The following is a 19,615-nucleotide window of genomic DNA, read 5'->3' on the forward strand; positions in this document are numbered from 1 at the left end:
AGATGGCATGGTGGCCTAGACTACATTGGGGATCTTTTTTTGCCCTTCTTTGGGTTTGAATATAGTATTTTTGTGGCTTTTTCACACATTCACACGGTCATGTACACAGTCATATATATATATATATATATATATATATATAATTTTTTTTTTTGTTTTTTGGGTCACACCTGGTGCCGCTCAGGGGTTACTCCTGGCTCTTCGCTCAGAAATCGCTCCTGGCAGGCTCCGGGGACCACATAGGATGCTAGGATTTGAACCACTGATCTTCTGCAGGCATGGTGAATGCCTTACCTTTATGCTATCTCTACAGCCCCAGTCATAATTTTCTTGCATATACTCTCATATATACTCACACTTTCACATACATTCTTACCTACTAATATATCTCACACATATAATCATGTACTCTCATATGAGTCTCTCATATACTCTATCTCACACAGAGACATATATTCTCTCTCACACACATTTTCATGTAAGAATTCATAAACACATGCACCTCCACATTAAAACAAACTACCAAAAGCTCTTCCCATTGTGTCTACAATTATCCTATTGGAACCTGAATTCTGAAAAAGGAGGTTTTGTAAAAACCACATGGCAGGCTTCTTTTTGGAGACACTATTTTGGAAGGACCACATGGTGTGAGCCTCATGCTGGGGCTTCACAAACCTATTTCCATAGACCCCACCCTAATCTACTTGGCCATACCAGGTAGCCTATCAGAGGAGGACAAAGGAGCAGTAGGAAGGTACCCCTAGACAAGAGCCAATCATTTTAAGGATCATCAGAAAGCTGGAACCTCCCCTATATCCCTTTCCTATATAATCTTCCTCATGATCTTGGGCGGGGCTCATCTTCTGGAGATAGCCCTGGCTGGCGAGGCTGGGGCGTCTTGTTAGCAGACGAATTAAAGTATTAAACTTTATTCCAGTTGTGTGGTCTCGTTCTTCTACTCTGGAACCCTACAATCCTTTATGACCTCAGGAACACACTGTACATGCCCCGTATCAAGAGCAAACATTTAGGAAAAACAGCCCATTTAGGAGTTAATAAAATCAAAGATGTCTTTAGAATCTTCAAGAATTTGCAGATATTTGAGATTTACTTCTTTTGGGAGGAGAGTCATATAGACAGAAAGTTGTGTAGGGTCTGGTGAGGAGGGATAAGTGAAAGATGAACCAAAGATAAGAGATTTGGAATGGAAGAATATGGACTCAGATGAGAGGATCTCTCCTCAGGGGACAGAAGTGATCCAAGTAATTCAGCTGACTCTGCCTTGGTGTTGAATGGAAATGAGTTCTTTGCAGATGATGTAGATCCTCCCCAGTTTATTTTCTCCAAACCAATTATTGACTCTAGACATTAAAACTTACAGCTCCACAATGCAGACCAAATATCTGAATTATCTTACTCAGAGATAAGCAGACGGTGCCGGAGAGATAGCATGGAGGTAAGACGTTTGCCTTGCGTGCAGAAGGATGGTGGTTCTAATCCCGGCATCTCATATGGTCCCCCGAGCCTGCCAGGAGCAATTTCTGAGCATGGAGCCAGGAGTGACCCCTGAGCACTGCCGGGTGTGATCCAAAAACCAAAAAAGAAAAAAAACAAAAACAAAAAAAATCATAAGCAGAAACTTTATCATGCTTTGGCATCATTTTAGCTGGTGGCTTTTACTTCTTATTTTCTTTTATGAATGATGTGGAGTGTTATGTACTGAATTACACACCCCACATTCTTTTGAGATCTTAATCCCCAATATAAGATATTTGTAAATAAGGCATGATGAGTTCTATGAGTTTAAATAAGGTCCTGAGTATGCTCCCCCTTTATAGAGAAATTCAAGAGCTTGACCCCTCACCCATTCCATATAAAAACACAGACAACCTACAACACAGAATTAAAGGTCTATTTGAGGAAATAATCTGTTAGCATTTAATAGTAGAGTCTCACTACATAAACCACACAGTGTTAGGCAAAGCTGAGCAGCCTAACCTGACTTGCAACACCTGGGGGGGGGAGGAAATGTGGGTTCTGGGGATTCATTGCAGAGATAGTCACTGCAATATCTGAAATCCCAGTTACTGTCACCCTTCAGGTCATCCTCTGCCAAATACTGCACGTATCCTTTTCTATTTCTTGTTGCTCTGTCCTCAGTTCCCAGACAGAGAGTCAGTTATCAGTATCAGGCACTGGTTTCTCTCACTCCCTGTCAGGTGCTGTAAATGAATACCTGCCCAGTTCCTGAGTTTAAGAGCAGTGATGCAGGGGAAATTGTAGAGGCATTTGGGTTCCTGAGTTTTCATTCCTTTTGGATGGTACCTCTGAATTAGCCTGCAAATATTAAATTAGAGCATGAAACAGTCCTTCTGGAACTTGTCTCTATGGTCTTTGGGTATTATTGCCATACTATCTTTTTTATATTCCACAAATGAATGTTATCATTCTTTACGTGGTGTGTATTATTTTATTTACTCTATTGTTTGCAGTTAATAAGTTTTAGTCACACAATATACAAAACCCTTTACCAATTCACATTTCCCACCACATTGCCTCAGTTTCCTTCCTGTCCTCTCCACTTCCCTCTCCCTTCCCTGCCTATTTTGTTATTGCAGCACGCTTAGTGGTGGTCCAGGCTTACTCCTGGCTCTGCTCTCAGGAATAATTCCTGGTGGTGTTAAGTGGTACCAACATATGGCTTTTTAAAAAAAAAATTCTATTGAGACCATTGTGAATTACAAGTAGTTCACAGTTGTACTTCAGGCATATAGTGACAGTGAGTTAGGGCCATTCCTATCACCAGTGTCGACCTCCCTCCACCAGATTTCCCAGCATATCTTAACCCTCTGTCTACCAGTGTAACAGGACCATATTGTGTTTAGCTTGTTATAGTTTGGGTCTCTTATTCTATTGTCATTGACTTTGCCTTGGGTATTTAATTATGGCTATTTTTTTCTTACTCAATGCACCTGAGACCACTTGGCTCCTGGGCCTGGTCCCATCCACATTTTCTTTCTTTTTGTGGGAAAACATAGAAACATGAGGCAAAGCAAAATTATTCATGTTCTAAGGTTCTATGAAAAAGGTGGAAGCCCCTATCTAGAAGATATAAACAAAATTAAAAAAGAAAAATAGGGGGGCCAGATGTAATTTTGTTTTTGTTTTGTTTTCTGTTGCATAAGCATAATAAACATTGGAGAAAGTAGAAAGGGAATTCTCTTGGTCTAAGAGATACAGGGTGTTTCTACCTAGGAAGCATACTGCCATAAGACTGATTACAGACTTCAGGCATGTTTAATTGTCCAACCCAAGGTCTTTCTTTATGGTCTAGGAAAAGTTCTTCCCAATCGAGGTTGTTGTAGTCAGTCTTCTATAACTAGAGATCTTGGTTTTTTCAGAGATTTAGGAAAAATGGCTTGTTATTTTAAGTCCACTTAGGTTGTCATGTACTGCTTTACATTTTGTGGTTTGCATAGTGGGAGTCTGTTAGCAAATAGATTGTTTTCTCAGATAAGTATATTTCTATCTGTCTAGTGAGATTTGTGTTTTCCCACTTAGACAAGTAGTTTATTTAAAAGGGTTTTTCTTGCTTAGGACAGTGTGATCCTTTAACTTGCTTAACCTATATTTTCTGGCCTTCATTTATGTGGCAGCATCATACATACCATGTCCAGCAAACTTCCCTTTTAGAACTTCTCTCCCTTATACTTCTCTTGAGTTAACGCTTTGTCAGTGTCTTTTGAGTGCATTTTAACTGCACCTTGTCAAAAGCACAAGCAGCTTAATTTAGTGAAAATTATTATTTGTGGATTTGTCACCCAAGGGGGTAGCCTCCCCACTATACCAAGTAAGTTAGTGGTCAATTTTTTAGAGAAAAGACAATCTTCACTTAATAAATTTTATCAGTCTGAAAGGTACTGTGTTTGCCACCTTTCTCTATAGGAAGAAAAGAAAGTTGTCATATGAAGTCACTCTATAGATGTTCTTTTTACTCTATTGGCAAAAGCAGACAAATGCAGACATGTGATGCAATCCAAAGACTTGTTTGGATTTAATTATACAGGACATGAGAACAGATTTTAACAAATGGTCTAGTGTTCCTGCCATGCTGCTCAGTATTTTTGTATTATATTAGTAATCCATTCCATGTAGCTAAGGATTTTGGTGTAGATGCCAACATCAGATCTCAAAATGCACCCATCTGCAAAAGACAGAATTCCTTCAAGAACACCATCACAGATGACTGGGGCAGCTGAGACTTCCTGTCAGGAAAAAAAAAGTTAGATAATCTTTCTGGCAAAAGACAAAAATGGATGAAATGGGACTATACTGAGGGCATCTTACTTTACAGGGTTCTCTTCTTCCTGGCACAGTGCCCACACAGATCACATTTTCACTGATGTTGATGCCTATATAAGCATTTTCACATTCGCTTTTAGAGATTATGGAGATATTCACATGCTGTAGTGAGTTTGGATCCTTTCCTAAATGAAAAAATATAATAATAATCTTTAATAGCTACTAGACAACAAACCTCCTTTGACCTCTACTTCTTTGTCAACATATTTAGATCACTAAGAAATATTATAGCTGGTATTTAGGACTGTAGGAAATTAAGATAAATAATTTCTTATGATATCAATGCTTTATAGATTCCTTATAAATATGAGCAATATCTGTAATTAACTAAAACAAAAAATTAAATTTAAACATTTAAAGTGTGTTATCTAAAATTTTATCCTTAGTTATTAAGTTTTACCTTTTAAATTTTACTATGCAAATGAATTTGTAAAAGGTTTAAAAATAGTACTTTTTTTGAATACTTCTTAATAGCCTCTATGAAGCTAATATTACACTAATACCCAAAGGAGATAGAGAAATTTCTAGAAAAAAATGTTCAGCTAAGTTTCCCTGATGAGTATAGACACAAAAATACTCAACAAAATCTTTGCAAACTAAACCCAACAGCATACCAAAAGTCATAAATCATGACTAAGTGGGATGCAGCAGTGGTTCAACATATGTAAATCAATTAACAAAATATTCTTCATTGAAAAAAAGCTAAAAATCATAATATATCAATCGATGCAAATAAAGTTCTGACAAGATCCAAAATCCATTCATGATAATTTGATCAATAAAAATAGGAGTGGAAGGAACTGTCCTCAAGATAGTAATGGACATCTATAACAAACCCACAGCTAGTATAATTCCACCCAATTAACCACAATGTCATAAAGGAAAAGAGAAGGGGGAAGAGTGAGAGAGATAAAAAGAGAGAGAGAAGTAAAATGCCTGCTTCTGAGATAGGTGGGAGAGGGTGGTGAAAAGGGAAGAGGACATCAAGGAGGGTGAGAACTAAACTGTTGACATTTGTAGAGGAAAATGCACACTGATGAATGTCGTTATATATTGTATGACTTTAACTCAATCATGAACAACTTTATCTGTGAAAAAAACTATTATGCAATCATGGTCCTTGAATAAAAAAATGCTCATCATCAATTATCATTAGTAAAAACCAAATCAAATGGGACCTCATCTTCACCAGTGAGAATGGCAACGTATTAAATCTAATGGGAACAGTTTGATGGCAAAGATTTGGTTAAACGTTTTCTTTTCCATACTCTATTTTTTTAAAAAAAAAGCATTTATTTCTCAGAAAAAATAAAATAATATTCGCATAAGACCCCCAGGACATTCATTCAAGAGTACATATACACTATTATTCATTGTGTAACTTGACATAACAGCTAAGCATGCAATAAACGTAGATGCCATATATGATAAATGAGTGAACTATGAAGGTGTGATATATGTACATAATGAAATACTATGTGGCCTCTGAGGAACCATGATATCATGCAATTAACTTCAACTTGGATGTAACTGGAGGAAATTAAGTTAAGTGAAATTAGTAAGAAGAAAAACAAATAAAGGATAATCTTACTAATATGTGGTATATAAAATAACTGAATGAGAGAATGCAAGGTACTCAAGGGGCATACCTAGAGTAAGTGCTAATAGGTAGGAAAGTAAGCAAGGGGATGTAAGAATAGGTGGATGGGAAGTAACAGGGTGCAGAGGTCAAGAAGTCAGGTATATCAGTGCTATGGAGGGGGTATATCTACCTATAACAAATCACAATGTCAACGGCATGGAGAGCATGAGATGCAAACTACAACAATCAAACTTAAAATGTAACTGTATCCCATTCTCTATGCTGCTAGAAGTCTGGGCAGATACACTGACATTCCACAGCCCTTGCCATATAAATGGTCCAGATTAACAGCTTTATGAATAATCTTGGGAGATTCTAAATGGAGCCTATGAAACTTAAAATTCTGGGGACTCCTGATGGAGTGCGAGGAATAAAGAATCATCCCTCTTCTACACATCCTGGAGCTCCTGGAGTGAGCAGCTGCATACACAGCAGCATGCACCTCCAAATTCCGCAATACTGACAGCCCAGTAGGAACAGAACAACTTAGATGGCAAAATAGTATAAAAGTTCACTGAACTCAATAAGCAAAATCAAGAACACTGAAGGGTCAACTAGTAAATAACAGCTCAGTAAATTCTCAGACATTGACTTTAATTACACCATTGAAAGATACACAATTTTCACAAATTTTTTTTTTAGAAAATAAAGTATTGTGTGCCTGTCAAGGGGAAGGTTTGAAGGGGTGTGGGGTAGGAAACAGAGAACAGTGGTAGAGGGAAGGATTAAATTGAAGGCTGAATTGTGCTGGAACATTGAATATCAGAAGCAACTATATTGTAAACATCTTCGTAAACCATGGTGTTTAAAGTTAAAAACTAGTGCTTGTTAAGGAGGTAGACTGAGAATGGCAGGGAACCAGTGGTGGTGATATTGATGCATGAAACTCAGCTATGAATTATTTAGTAAATCATGGTACTTTAATAAAGAGATAAAAATTGTGTTAGGGCTGATTTGATAGTACAGGCAAGTAGGACACTTGCCTTACATGCAGTTAAGATTCCAGGAACCATATGCTCCCCCATGCCTTACAAAGTATGTCCCTAAGCACAGAACCCAGAGTCATTCCAGAGTACTGCCATCTGTGACCTTAAAAGCTCCCCCCAAATTGGTATTCTTAGAGATGACATTTTATTTCTTATATTAATGTACTTAAGTATTTGTGTTTGCAATTAGTGTCATATTTTAAATTCATCATTTACTCCCCTTTAAATTTAATATTTATTTAAACATATTATAATGTAAATTTAAAGTTATAACATACTTATTTGATATATTTCTATATTATAATATGATAACATATATTTATAACATGTGATTACATTATATCACAATAGCAATTATCAATTCTGTCAGGTCACATACCTTTTCTTTTGTTATAGAAATAATTAAAACCAAACAATAACGTATATTCATCGTACTATGCATAAGACTTTTAAGACTTAATTATCTACTCATTTATGCATTTGTATCCTTAAACAATTTGTATTTAAATTTTTTTAAAGTTTGAAGGAATTTAAAAATCTTAAGCCTCGCTTTTTATTGGTCAGATTAAAAACAAGTCGTCTTGAGAATGGTTTTTTTAAACCATAAAGCTAGGATTTATTAGTATGTCTTCTTATTTCTTATTCACATCTTCATTATAGCAATGGCTCCAAAATACTGTGGATTACACAGTCCTATTACAAAATTTGTCCAACTAGTTCATTCAAGGTCTAAATTTACCAACACAGGGGTGAGGAGACATGTGTTTGAGAGGAGTCCACAAGACAGTGGGAAGAGTAAGTGGACACTGTGGTGGAGGGTATGGTGCTGGAATGTCATATACATGAAGCCCTATCACTAAAGTTATCATAAGTCAAAATGTTTCCATTTTTTTCCCTTTTAATCTGCAACAAAATAGAAAAGAAGCTTTTTTCCACAAAGTTTTTCTGGCTAATGAGTCTTCTTTGTGAAGAAACATTTCATTTTGTGATTTTCTTTTTCTAACACAGTTCTGTTTATTAAAATGTTTCTTTGAAAAATATATATTAATTTTTAAGAAGAAGTCATTTGAGATTTGTTTTGTTTTCTAGATCAGAAATGGCTCTAACTTTCTTTTTGGAATGTCAACTAAGAAAATACTTAGTTACTTCATGAGCCAGCTCAAAATAATCAGAACTTTGAAAGGCATTTGGCTACTTCTAAAATTTAAAATTGATGCTTATACATGGATAGATTTGTAGAGTATTATGCTGAGTGAAAGGAGTCAAAGGGAGAGGGATAGACATAGAATGACCACACTCATTTATGGGATACATGTATAAAGATATACATGTATACGTATATGTATATGTATTTGTATATGTATATGTATAGTATGACAATAGTATCGAGACAATAGAGGTGAATACCAGGAGGACCAGTCTGTGGTAGGTAGCTTACCACAAATAGCTAGAGAGTATAGTTAGGGCAGAGAAGGGAACACGATGATAATGATAGTTAGAAATTGACCCGGGTTCAAGTGCAAGTATCCACATGATCTCCTGAGCACTAAGCTTGAGTACTACCAGGTGTGATTCCAAAACCAAACAATAAAATAAAATAAAATACTTCAAAGTCTAAAAAAAGTACACTCTGAACAAGAACTGGGAGCTAAAAATGATGGACATGATATCTCTTCAGCTACAATATTGCAAAATACACTGTCTAAGAGAAATAAAAAGAAGAGACAGACAGAAGAAAAATGTCTGTCGCAAAGGAAGGCAGGGGTAATGTGGGGGAGGAAAACTGGGAACATTGGAGACAGAAAATTATCCTTGTTGAAGGGTGTTGTACACTGACTTAAACTCAATTATGAATAACTTTGTAATTGTTTAAGCATACTATTATGAAAAACCCTGTAACTGTAGTGTTTAAAGTAATTAAATAAAAAAAACTTAAATTGACTTGTATAGGACAAAGAATTATAGTTATCAAGATTATTGTGCTAAGTTAGGTAAGCCATATACAGAAAAACAAATGTAATATGACTTCACTTATATATATATATATATAAACAACATATATTCTTTTTTTGTTTGTTTTTGGGCCACACCTGTTTGATGCTCAGGGGTTACTCCTGGCTGTGCACTCAGAAATCACTCCTGGCTTGGGGGGACCATATGGGATGCTGGGAGATAGAACCACGGTTCGTCCTATGGTAGCGCTTGCAAGGCAGACACCTTACCTCTAGCGCCACCTTCCCATGTCCCAACAACATATATTCTCTCTCTCTCTCTCTCTCTCTCTCTCTCTCTCTCTCTCTCTATATATATATATATATATATATATATATATATATACACAGAATATATATGTATGTATAAACTAAAAATCCTACCTACACCATAGAATCAGCAAATGGAATAGTGATTTTCAGAAACTTAGTGTGGGAATTGGGAGGCATGTTGGTAAAAGGGCATTTACTTTGTTACAGTTTCTAGGGATTTAATTTTCATCCTAGTGACTATGGTTAAACATGTTTCATTGCATACTTGAAATTTTCAAAGACTAAGTGTTCACTATATATAAACATACACATAAAAGGTAAACATGTGAAGTGATGTTGTGTATGTAAATATTTTAGGGGATTAATATGTTACTGACCCTAACCTGATTGGTGATTGTACCCTACCCTAGGGTGTGACCTGGCATTCTGCCCCCACCCTAGGTAGCACCTGATTCTGCTTCCACCATTGGGTGGTATCTGATCCCACCATTGGGTGGTACCTTATTCCGGGGGATAAAAACAAGGGTCTGTGGAAGGCAAGAGGCTTTTTACTGGAACTGAGGCTGAGTCTTTGGACTTCAGACTTGTCCACCGAATAAAGCTAATATTTCCACAAGCCTGACTGTCTGCGAGCTGTTTACCCGCTGGTCTGTAGATTAGTATTGAATACATTAAATGAAAAGGCAGATGTGAATGATTACCTTTATGCCTGTCAGAATGTCTATGGGGAAACCCCAACCCCCACCCCACTTAGACTCAGTACAAACCTTCCCAGTTACCAAGGGAATGATGCCTTACTCCCTTCGGGGACAGGACACTTTCTGTCAACCAGGTCTTTGCCCAAAATGCAAAAGGGGTCGCACTGGGCGAAAGATTGCAGATCCAGAAACCTCATTGATAACCTAAGTAGAGGTTTCAACACAGTTCCCAGGAGGCAAATCGCCTGCTACCATTGTGGAAAACAGGGGCATATCAAAAGAAATTGCTGTTTCCTTATAAATTCAGCTCCTCAAGAACACACATACAAGATGCAGGAAAATGCCCACAGGGCCTCCCCCCAGGCCCTTCCAAATCAGGGGCAAAGCTCACAGACAATAATCTTTCCAAGCCCAGCCCAAGAAAATTCATCACAATAAGGGAATTAATTCACTCCACATCAGGGAGTGCTGGATTAGACATATTATGCCCAGAGGACATTACAATTTACCCAGGAGCATGCCCTTACATGTTAGAAACTAGAATTGTGGGCCTGCCACCCCCAGATACTATGGGTTAGATTCTTGGCAGAAGTTCCCTCAACATAAAGGGTATATCAATAATCACTGGTGTCATTGACTCAGATTCTATGGGAGAAATCATTGTAGTTATTACTGTACCAGTTACATGGACCTTTAAAAAAGGAGAAGCGATTGCCCAGATAGTAATAGTGCCTTATGTCAAATTTGGGACTTCAGATAAGACTAGAATTGAAGGTTTTGGAAGCACAGATCTGGGTGCTGCTCAAAACCCAATCGTGGCTCTGGTTACTAAATGTAAAGATGAACACCCAATGATCAATCTTCACTTGGAAGGGCAACCCTTTGATGGAATGATAGATACGGGTGCTCAGGTCACCATAATTTCTGATAAAGAATGGCCAGAAAATTGGCCTCTTCAGGAAATCCCGTATTCCCTAGTAGGAATAGGAGACCTGAGCTCCTGTCTGTTGAGTACGAGGACTATGATATTTTACGGCCCAGAAAATCAAAAAGCAATAATCAGACCTCACGTGGGCCCATTTTCACCATCCCTGTGGGGCCGTGACCTACACAAACAGTGGAAAGCAGAATTCCACATCCCATTAGCTCCAGGAGAGCCCGAACCTTCTTTTGATTTAAAAACCCAAAATTTTTAGTAGGGGCCACTACCATAAAAACACCAGCACCAACAAAAATAAAATGAAAATCTGACGAACCAATTTGGACAGGTCAGTGTGACCCCTTAAAACTGATAAATTAAAGGTGCTGACAGAATTAGTGGAGGAACAGCTAAGTTTAGGACATATTAAACCATTTTTTTCTCAATGGAATTCACCTATATTCACTATAAAAAAGAAATCCTGTAAATGGAGACTTTTGATGGATCTTAGAGCTGTAAATTTATCCATGATACCTATGGGCAAATTGCAGACTGGTTTACCATCACCTGTAGTTATTCCAAAGGAATGGCCACTAATTATAATTGATCTGAAAGACTGCTTCTACCATATTCCTATCCACACAGATGATAAAAAAAACGTTTTGCATTCTCAGTTCCTTCTCTTAATAATACCCATCCCTGCAGACGTTTTCAATGGACTGTTCTCCCCCAAGGCATGCTGAATTCCCCAACAATGTGTCAGTTTTTTGTAGATAAGGTTTTGAGCCCTGCTCGTGAAAAATTTCCTCAAGCCATGATATTTCATTATACAGATGATATCTTGCTCACAATGAACAATGAAACAGATTTACAGGACTTAAACTCTTATGTTACTGACTGTTTACAAACATCAGGACTGAAAATAGCTTTAGAAAAATACAGATAATGCCACCGTATCAATATTTGGGTTTTATTTTGGACTGAACATCTATACGTCCACAAAAAGTTTCTATCGAAAAAGAAAATCTCAGAACTCTTAATGATTTTCAGAGACTTTTAGGTGACATAAATTGGCTCGGCCCTGCATTAGGAATCCCGAATGCAGAGTTATCTGATCTGTTTAAAACGTTGGAGGGTGACCCTGCTTTAGATAGCCCGAGAAACTTAACAGCTGCCAAAAATGAATTGGACATCTTCTTGAACAGATTACAAAAATCGTTTCTACAAATGACAACCCTCCCAAAAATTTGGGTTCCATTACACCTTGTTAGAAATCAGGCTAGCACAAATGATCAGGTTCAGACTATAAACTCCCCTTCACAACAAAAACAGAATACTTCAGACACTAACAGCAGTAATATTGCTGAGGTCTCTGGAGCAGGGAACAACGATTTGGCTGTCACACACCATATATTGAGTGAGACTGATGGTAGTGATAAACCCTTACACTCTGAGATGCAAAAGGAAAGACAGAAACCTGTCTTAACTGGGCTCCAAAATGCTACATGAACTCAATATTGCAATGCATGTATAATATTTCAGACTTGACTCACTATTTTCATCAAGATCATTATAAAAAGAATATTAACAAGAAAAATCCAATGGGGCATGAAGGTAAATTAGCCGAAGAATTTGGTCGGCTCATCAAAACCATGGGAAATGGATTTCATAGATATATTAACCCTGAGAGCTTCAAAGTAACAATTGGTTTACTTAATGACCAGTTTGCTGGACACAATCAGCAGGATCCACACGAACTACTGATGTTCCTAATAGAGAGACTACATCAGGACTTGCTTACTGTAAATCTAATGACAGACAAAACTACACATCTTATGGAAAATGCAAATTATGAACAATTTAGTCCAGAACACCAAAAGGCTCACAAATCTATTATGATCTCTTTCAAGGACAATTCAAATCTATACTACAGTGTCTCACATGCCACCAAAAGTCTGAGGCTTATGAGATATTTGTTCATTTGTCTCTGGCTGTTACATCTACAGATAAATGTACATTACAGGAATGCCTCTCTGAATTTTTTAAAGAAGAGTTAAAGGATGACAACAAAGTTCTGTGCAATAGCTGCAAAACTAGAAGGGATTTTTCAAAGAAAACGTACTTATGGAAGCTGCCACCAGTACTTATAATACACTTGAAATGTTTTGCTTTAGATGGCAAACAAATAAAAAAAATTGCATACTTATGTAGATTTTCCTTTAGAAGATCAATTTAGTAGAATGCACTTCAGAGAATAAAAGCAAGATTAAGAAATACAACTTATCATCAGTGTCAAATCATTATGGTAAAGTTCACTATGGACACTGTACTTCATACTGTAAAATTGCTGCAAAACAACACTGGATCAATTTTGATGACAAGAAGATCAAAAAAGTCCCTAATACATTGGTGAAATCCACAGCAGCACACATTTTTATACTTCTTAAAGATCTACAATGAACACCAGATAATCATTTCACTTCCTTATGGGTTGCTATTAATGCACTAGGATTCTTTCCACAGGCATGATCAATGAATATAGATTGAAAATCCAATGTGTTTCCTTGTATGATGGATTTATGTCTTAATTTCATTATTGCTCTAGATCTCAGTTAATCATGAAATTTTACAATTTAATTTAGTCAAGGTTCACCTGAAAGAGAAATTTCTCATCATATTAATGTTGTTTTTCTTTCTAGGTATACTCATTTAACGACTTTCACTCTTTTTATTTTAACATCATTGATTTATTTCCCTCAATTTAGGTTATAAGACGCTGACATAATGATAATTTTAGGTGGACTTTCTTCACAGTGCTTCTTGCCTATGATTGAATATCATAGTTACTGTTATACAATAACTTTGTATATATACTCTTGTACACTTATAGTAGAGTTTTCCATGTTTGTATTACGCATGAAATTCTCTTTCAGATCTGCTCTGCTCTGCCATAAAAAAAAGTTTTTTTTTGAATTTGAAATGACTTATCTAAACAGTTGCCGGCTATTACATTTTAAGGCGCTTTTAGTTGATTCAGCTGAATTCTCTTTTCTTTTGCTCTATTTTGGATCCTTTCCAACAAATATTTTTAGTATGAGTGAGTGTTATGGCCATATTTTTTGTGAAGTCTGTATGTGTATGTCTTGTTTAGTGTCTGTCTTTTCTGCATATTTTGTATATAGTTCCCTTTTTTCCTAACTTTATCTTCCCCAATTTAGTCTTCCTTATCCTTCCTTCTCTCTTCCTAGTCCTTAACATTTAATTTTCAGGATTCCCTTCACATATGCAACTCATCTCCTTCAGCCACAACTACAAGCCTCCTGATCTTGGCCTGAGGAAGAAATCCGTGACTGTTGGAGTTTTACACCATATGTGCTGCAAACTTGTTGGAAATGAAGCCACCTGGAATTTGTGTCACAATGTAACCCCAGAGAAAAGATCCATGGATAAGACCCACAGTCTCTGGATCCCAGTTAAACTGTGCTATATGAATTTCTGATTTTCCATCCACGTACACAGTGTTATTGTTGACCATTTCTACAATGGCTACCCCAAGATTGCACCGATCCCAAAGGAAATGCAGAAGCCCAACCAACTCATGATGGTAATGATGTAACGCTTGAGGATGCCCCAACACATGGATGACTGTACTGGCCTTCCTTCTTCATTCAACTTGATGTTATCTCCTTTACAAGGCTTCAACCCGCTTTTCCAGACCCATCAAGTGTCTTTTGCCGGTCTTTTTGGAGTTCCAGACCCCTCATCTTTACAGATTGGTATTGGACTCTGTAGAAATTTCACCTTTTGTATTTTTCTTCTAAATTGTAATCCTTTGAAGTTATATTTGGTACTACACTTCTTTTGACTATTGTAATTAATATTTTTCTATTTTAGTTTTTAATCTTAGGAATTGATGTTATATTACATTAGGGCTTTGCTTTCTTGACTTTAGGTTTGTGAGTTAGATATTGTTGTCTATAATTTCCTAAATGATATATTTGTCTGTTCTTAGGGTTTTTTTTGCGTGGGAGCATCATAGGCAAAATACTAGGTTTATAGGAGGTTCCATCCATTTTGGATGGGCCCTCAAGTTGTTTATTTACACAGGGAGGGTCTCTGCCTTAAACATTTTGTTTTGGTTTGTGACTTAAGCTCCCATCTATAAATAATCGACATAAATTTTAGACATCATATGGACTTCAGCCTGGATTAAGAACTTGGGTTAAGTTCAGATACCTATTGATCATCATTGCAGTGGCTCCCCACTGTGCAGGGGGTGTATGTGCCTCTTCCTCCAAAATAAAGGCCTAGTTCAAAGCCCTCAAAGATGGGCTTTTTGGTCTACCTGGACTTGAATGAAAATGGGGCTGGAGAGATAGCATGGAGGTAAGGCGTTTGCCTTTCATGCAGAAGGTCATTGATTCGAATGCCGGTATCTGCCAGGAGTGATTTCTGAGCGTGGAGCCAGGAGTAACTCCTGAGCACTGCCAGGTGTGACCCAAAAACCAACAACAACAACAAATAAAGAAAAGGTGCTTCTTCTTGCCTGCTACACAACCTTTCTGGTGTCTCTTTGAAGGATCTATGTACGTCTTAGATTTATCTTCTCAGGAGCTTGTAGTTGATTCCTTGATACATGTTTCTGGTTTTAGACACCCTGTGTTTAGGTTAGAAGTTTTTCTTTATATTTTCCTGTGATGCGCTTATGCAAACAGCCGCTCTTTTATTATTGACTAGTTTTTCCTTTAATAATTGTAGACAATATTGTTTGTTTACTAAAAACAAATGGGGGAATTGTTGTGTATGTAAATATTTTAGGGGATTATTATGTTACTGACCCTAACCTGATTGGTGATTGTGCCCTACCCTAAGGTGTGACCTGGCATTCTGCCCCCACCCTAGGGTAGTACCTGATTCTGCTTCCACCATTGGGTGGTACCTGATTCTGGGGGATAAAAATAAGGGTCTGTGGAAGGCGAGAGGCTTTTTACTGGAACTGAGGCTGAGTCTTTGGACTTCAGTCTTGTCCACCGAATAAAGCTAATACTTCCACAAGCCTGACTGTCTTCGAGCTGTTTACCCGCCGTTTCACCTCAGAACCATTGGCTAGATAGGGTGGCAGACGCTTGGTCTGAGCTGAAGGGGAAAGACCTCATCCTCCATCCCTCTATCAGTCAACCTCTTCAGGGGCTGAATTGCAACAAAGTGATAAATGTGTTAATTTATACCGAGTATCCTGTCATTATCTTAAATATATTAAATATTTAGTTGCCAGTTGCATCTTAATAAGACTGGAAAACAATAATTTCTCTGTCATATATTCCACAAAGTAGTCTTTAAATAATAATATTATTATTTGAATAATATTTTTGAATAATATTAATTTTGTTCTCTTGGCTTCTATAATAATATGTAGAGGACAAGTGAGAGAAGAAAATGAATGATCATGTTGATACTCACCAATATTACATGTGTAGAAGGCCCAAGTGGAAGCAATACATGTAGCATTTAGGGAGACAGGTTTCTGGGGTAGGGTGATTAGATTCACATACTTATTGAGTTGAATATTGGTGTTCAGCTTGATTAACATGAGGTTATAATCAATAGAGTTGATTGTGTATTGTGGATGTTGAATCATCTTCACATAGAAAAGCTCTTTTGTATTTGCTTCCTTTGGGTTTGATGGGTTTGTAACTCCCAATATCACTGTAAGATCCCTAGAACAATAGAGATATTTATGCAAAAATTTAACAAATATAACATATCTATCTTTATGAATTTTTGTTAGCACAGACCTTTATCTCTGCACATGAATATAATATGCCTAGAAGGCCTCCCTATTCCCATTTTGTTTGTTTGTTTGTTTTGGAGCCTCTGGCAGTGGTCAGCAGTTACTCTTGGCTCTAAGCTCAGAAATCGCTCCTGGCAGACTCTGGGGACCATATAGGATGCCAGGAATTGAAACTGGGTCCATCCTGGGTCAGCTGCTTGCAGGGCAAACATTCTATCACTGTGCTATCACTTTGGCCCCAATCCCATTTTCTTTTTTTTTTCTTTTTTAAATATAAAATCCTTTTTTATACACCATGATTACAAGCATGGTTATAGTTGGGTTTCAGTCATAAACAGAACATCCCCCTTCACCAGTGCAACATTTCCACTACCAATGCCCCCCTCCCTCCTTCCCAAACCTTGCCTGTATTTGAAACAGGCATTCTTACTTCTCTCACTCATTAAGATTGTCATGACAGTTGTTAGTGTAGTTATTTCCCTAACTGCACCACTACTCTTTGTGGTAAGCACAATCCCATTTTCCTGAGCAGTGTATTTAGGCTAGTCTCTGATCTGTACCCAACCTGACAACCCAAGGAGTAAAGAGGTGTCAAAGGTCATCACTCACTGTAAGTAGCAATGTGCAGCTGTGAGTACCCAGAGTTGGTGAATCAAGACTCCAGTGCAAGGGAAGTGGCTCGATTTTAAGTAGGCCAAGTAAGGTGTAAGAACTCCATTGGTTTCATCTAGGTTAAAAGTTAAAGCAACTGGAGAGGAAAATGGATTTGAAAATATGGCATTATTTCAGGAATCATGAGAAAAGAAGTAAAGGCAAATAACTTCAAGGGCTCAAGGTATTCCCTAATCCCTCTATTCTAAACATTAAGATTATTATATAAACATATTTATGTTTAGAAATAGATATTAAGGTAATTACATAAAGATGTCTAAATAAATAAAAATTGTTTCTTTTCTTATTTTTTTGTTTTGGCTCTTCTAATTAAAGTACTATCTTAATTTGAGTACTAGCTTGAATACTTTTCACAGTTAGTGCACACATCTAAAATCAACTCAAAAATAACACTTTTTTTTTACAAAATACTTGAACTTTATTCCAACAACAATGAAGGTAGAATGACTTTTGTTCCAAACAATCCAGGGCTAAAAGAATTTGACCTCTGATATGGAAAACAAAATGTTTTTTCATATAGAAGATGGTCAACAAGCAAGCAAATTTTTCAAAAAAATACATTGAATGCAAAGTTTGAGAGAAAGAGGATTTTGCCCAAGATGAAGAACTCTTTCCAGACAAAAACCTGTATCTATTAATGGATTTCTGCTTCCACTCTCATTCCCTGTTACAATGTCAAGGCTATGTTATAATAACAATATTAATGTTAATCTAACAATGTTACAATACCACAGTCAGAATTTAGTCCTTCTTGGGAATGAGTCTAGAATTGAAGTTTCAAGTTCATTCCTCCCACCAAAATACAAGCTATCAAATTGAATGAGGCAGGTAACCAATTACCCAGGAGAAAGCCTCATGGAGACAGTGCTATTAGCTCTACATCTGGAACTGAACAATGGTCTTCAGTTTTTGTCCTTCATGTTTTCTTGAATATTTTTCTTTGACAGCCAAAGAGAGAAAAACATAAGCACTCACCAGGTGGGTTCCAGAGAGTCCAAAGAAGGATAAGCTTCATCATGGTGATAATAGCCATTTGGGTGGACAAGGCCCAACTCTGGGTCTATAATAAGATTAGAGAGAAAAAAAGGAAATGGACCAGATGAAAGACATGTGTATTAAAATAATATTAAGTAAAATTAATTTTAAGAGCTGAAAATAAACTGTTCACCTGATCTTTTCCAGTGCCAGGATTCATTTCCAGAAGAAGCATAAGTTTGAGGTGGGACTGATTTCAGGTGTTGGAGGAACAAAAAAATATGTCATGTAATTTTTTCTTTGACTTTATAAACTGTGTCTTAGGGTCTTTGTATATGGGAGTCCTGGGTTTGATTCCCAGAATCAAATGCCCTTGAGCACTAAGAGTGACAATCCCACTCTCAAAGAGAACCAACCCAAGAGTAGCCCCAGGACCCAAGAATAGCATTAGGATACAGGAATAACCCCAGTGTACCATCAGGTGTGGTACAAAACAAAACAATCACACAACATAAAACAAAATAATTTATCTAGAGTTTTGTCTTTCTTTAGAAAAGAAATTACTCAACCTGGAGGACATCGGAGCTCTTTGTGTTTCTGTTGCTGCTTCTTCCCTGTTTCCACCTCTGTCAAACTGAGGTCCAGTCTCTCACAACATGCAAAATGTGGAATACTGACCCCACCCACCTATATGATGCTAATTCTACTGTGACAATGTTATTTATCTTCAGTGGTTATGACATCGTCACTGGTACTGGCCTTGTTCCCCTGCCTGGCACCAAACTATACTTGGGATCTATTAGCCCTTTCATTAATGTTGTTACTCAATCATTTGCTCTTTTTTTTTTTTTGCCAATGAAAAATTTATTTATTCATTCTGTGTTACAAATCAGCCTTTGATGAGGCTGGAAGGTGATGGGATGAAGGATGAGGTCTTTCTCCTCCAGCTCAGACCACTCATCTGCCACCCTGTTCAGCCAGCGGGTCTGAGGGTTCAGGATAGTGACGGGTAGAAAACTCACAGGCAGTCAGGCTTCAGGAGATATCAGCTTTATTCAGTGGATAAGGCTGAAGAAATCCCCAATCATTTACTTTTTTTAACCATCCATCACTGGCCCAAGTCAAACAAGACTTTCAGCTCACTGACGACTGAATTATCTAAATCTTCATAGTATAATGAAAAAAGACACAAATTGCAAAATATTCAGGGCTAAAATCTGCATACCATAAACTAGGTGTAAATGACTGTATATATAATGATACATCTTATAAAATATATATATCCAAAATAAATGAGCACATCTTA

The 19,615-nt window shown here is 37.1% G+C and overlaps 1 protein-coding gene across 1 annotated transcript; it reads right to left on the minus strand.

The window, feature by feature from the left end:
- Window positions 1-4,115: 4,115 nt before the first annotated feature.
- PRSS58 (serine protease 58) lies at window positions 4,116-18,349 on the minus strand. The gene is made up of 5 exons (XM_049784142.1): window positions 18,310-18,349; window positions 17,272-17,410; window positions 16,332-16,588; window positions 4,348-4,487; window positions 4,116-4,265 (listed from the first exon to the last, which is right to left on the minus strand). The coding sequence occupies exons 1-5, from the start codon at window positions 18,347-18,349 to the stop codon at window positions 4,116-4,118; spliced, it is 726 nt and encodes a 241-aa protein (XP_049640099.1).
- Window positions 18,350-19,615: the final 1,266 nt, after the last annotated feature.

This window comes from Suncus etruscus, chromosome 1, assembly GCF_024139225.1.
Source record: "Suncus etruscus isolate mSunEtr1 chromosome 1, mSunEtr1.pri.cur, whole genome shotgun sequence".
NCBI classification, from domain to species: domain Eukaryota; kingdom Metazoa; phylum Chordata; class Mammalia; order Eulipotyphla; family Soricidae; genus Suncus; species Suncus etruscus.

Bases quoted from the DNA above. Each gene is read 5' to 3' on its own strand.
- PRSS58 (XM_049784142.1), bottom strand. From the start codon at position 18,349: ATGAAGCTTATCCTTCTTTGGACTCTCTGGAACCCACCTG. The intron at 17,411-18,309 runs GTGAGTGCTTAT...TTTCCTCTCCAG, and splicing joins GACTCTCTGGAACCCACCTG to TTGCTTTAACTTTTAACCTA. The intron at 4,266-4,347 runs GTAAGATGCCCT...TTTTCCTGACAG, and splicing joins GAAGAAGAGAACCCTGTAAA to GAAGTCTCAGCTGCCCCAGT.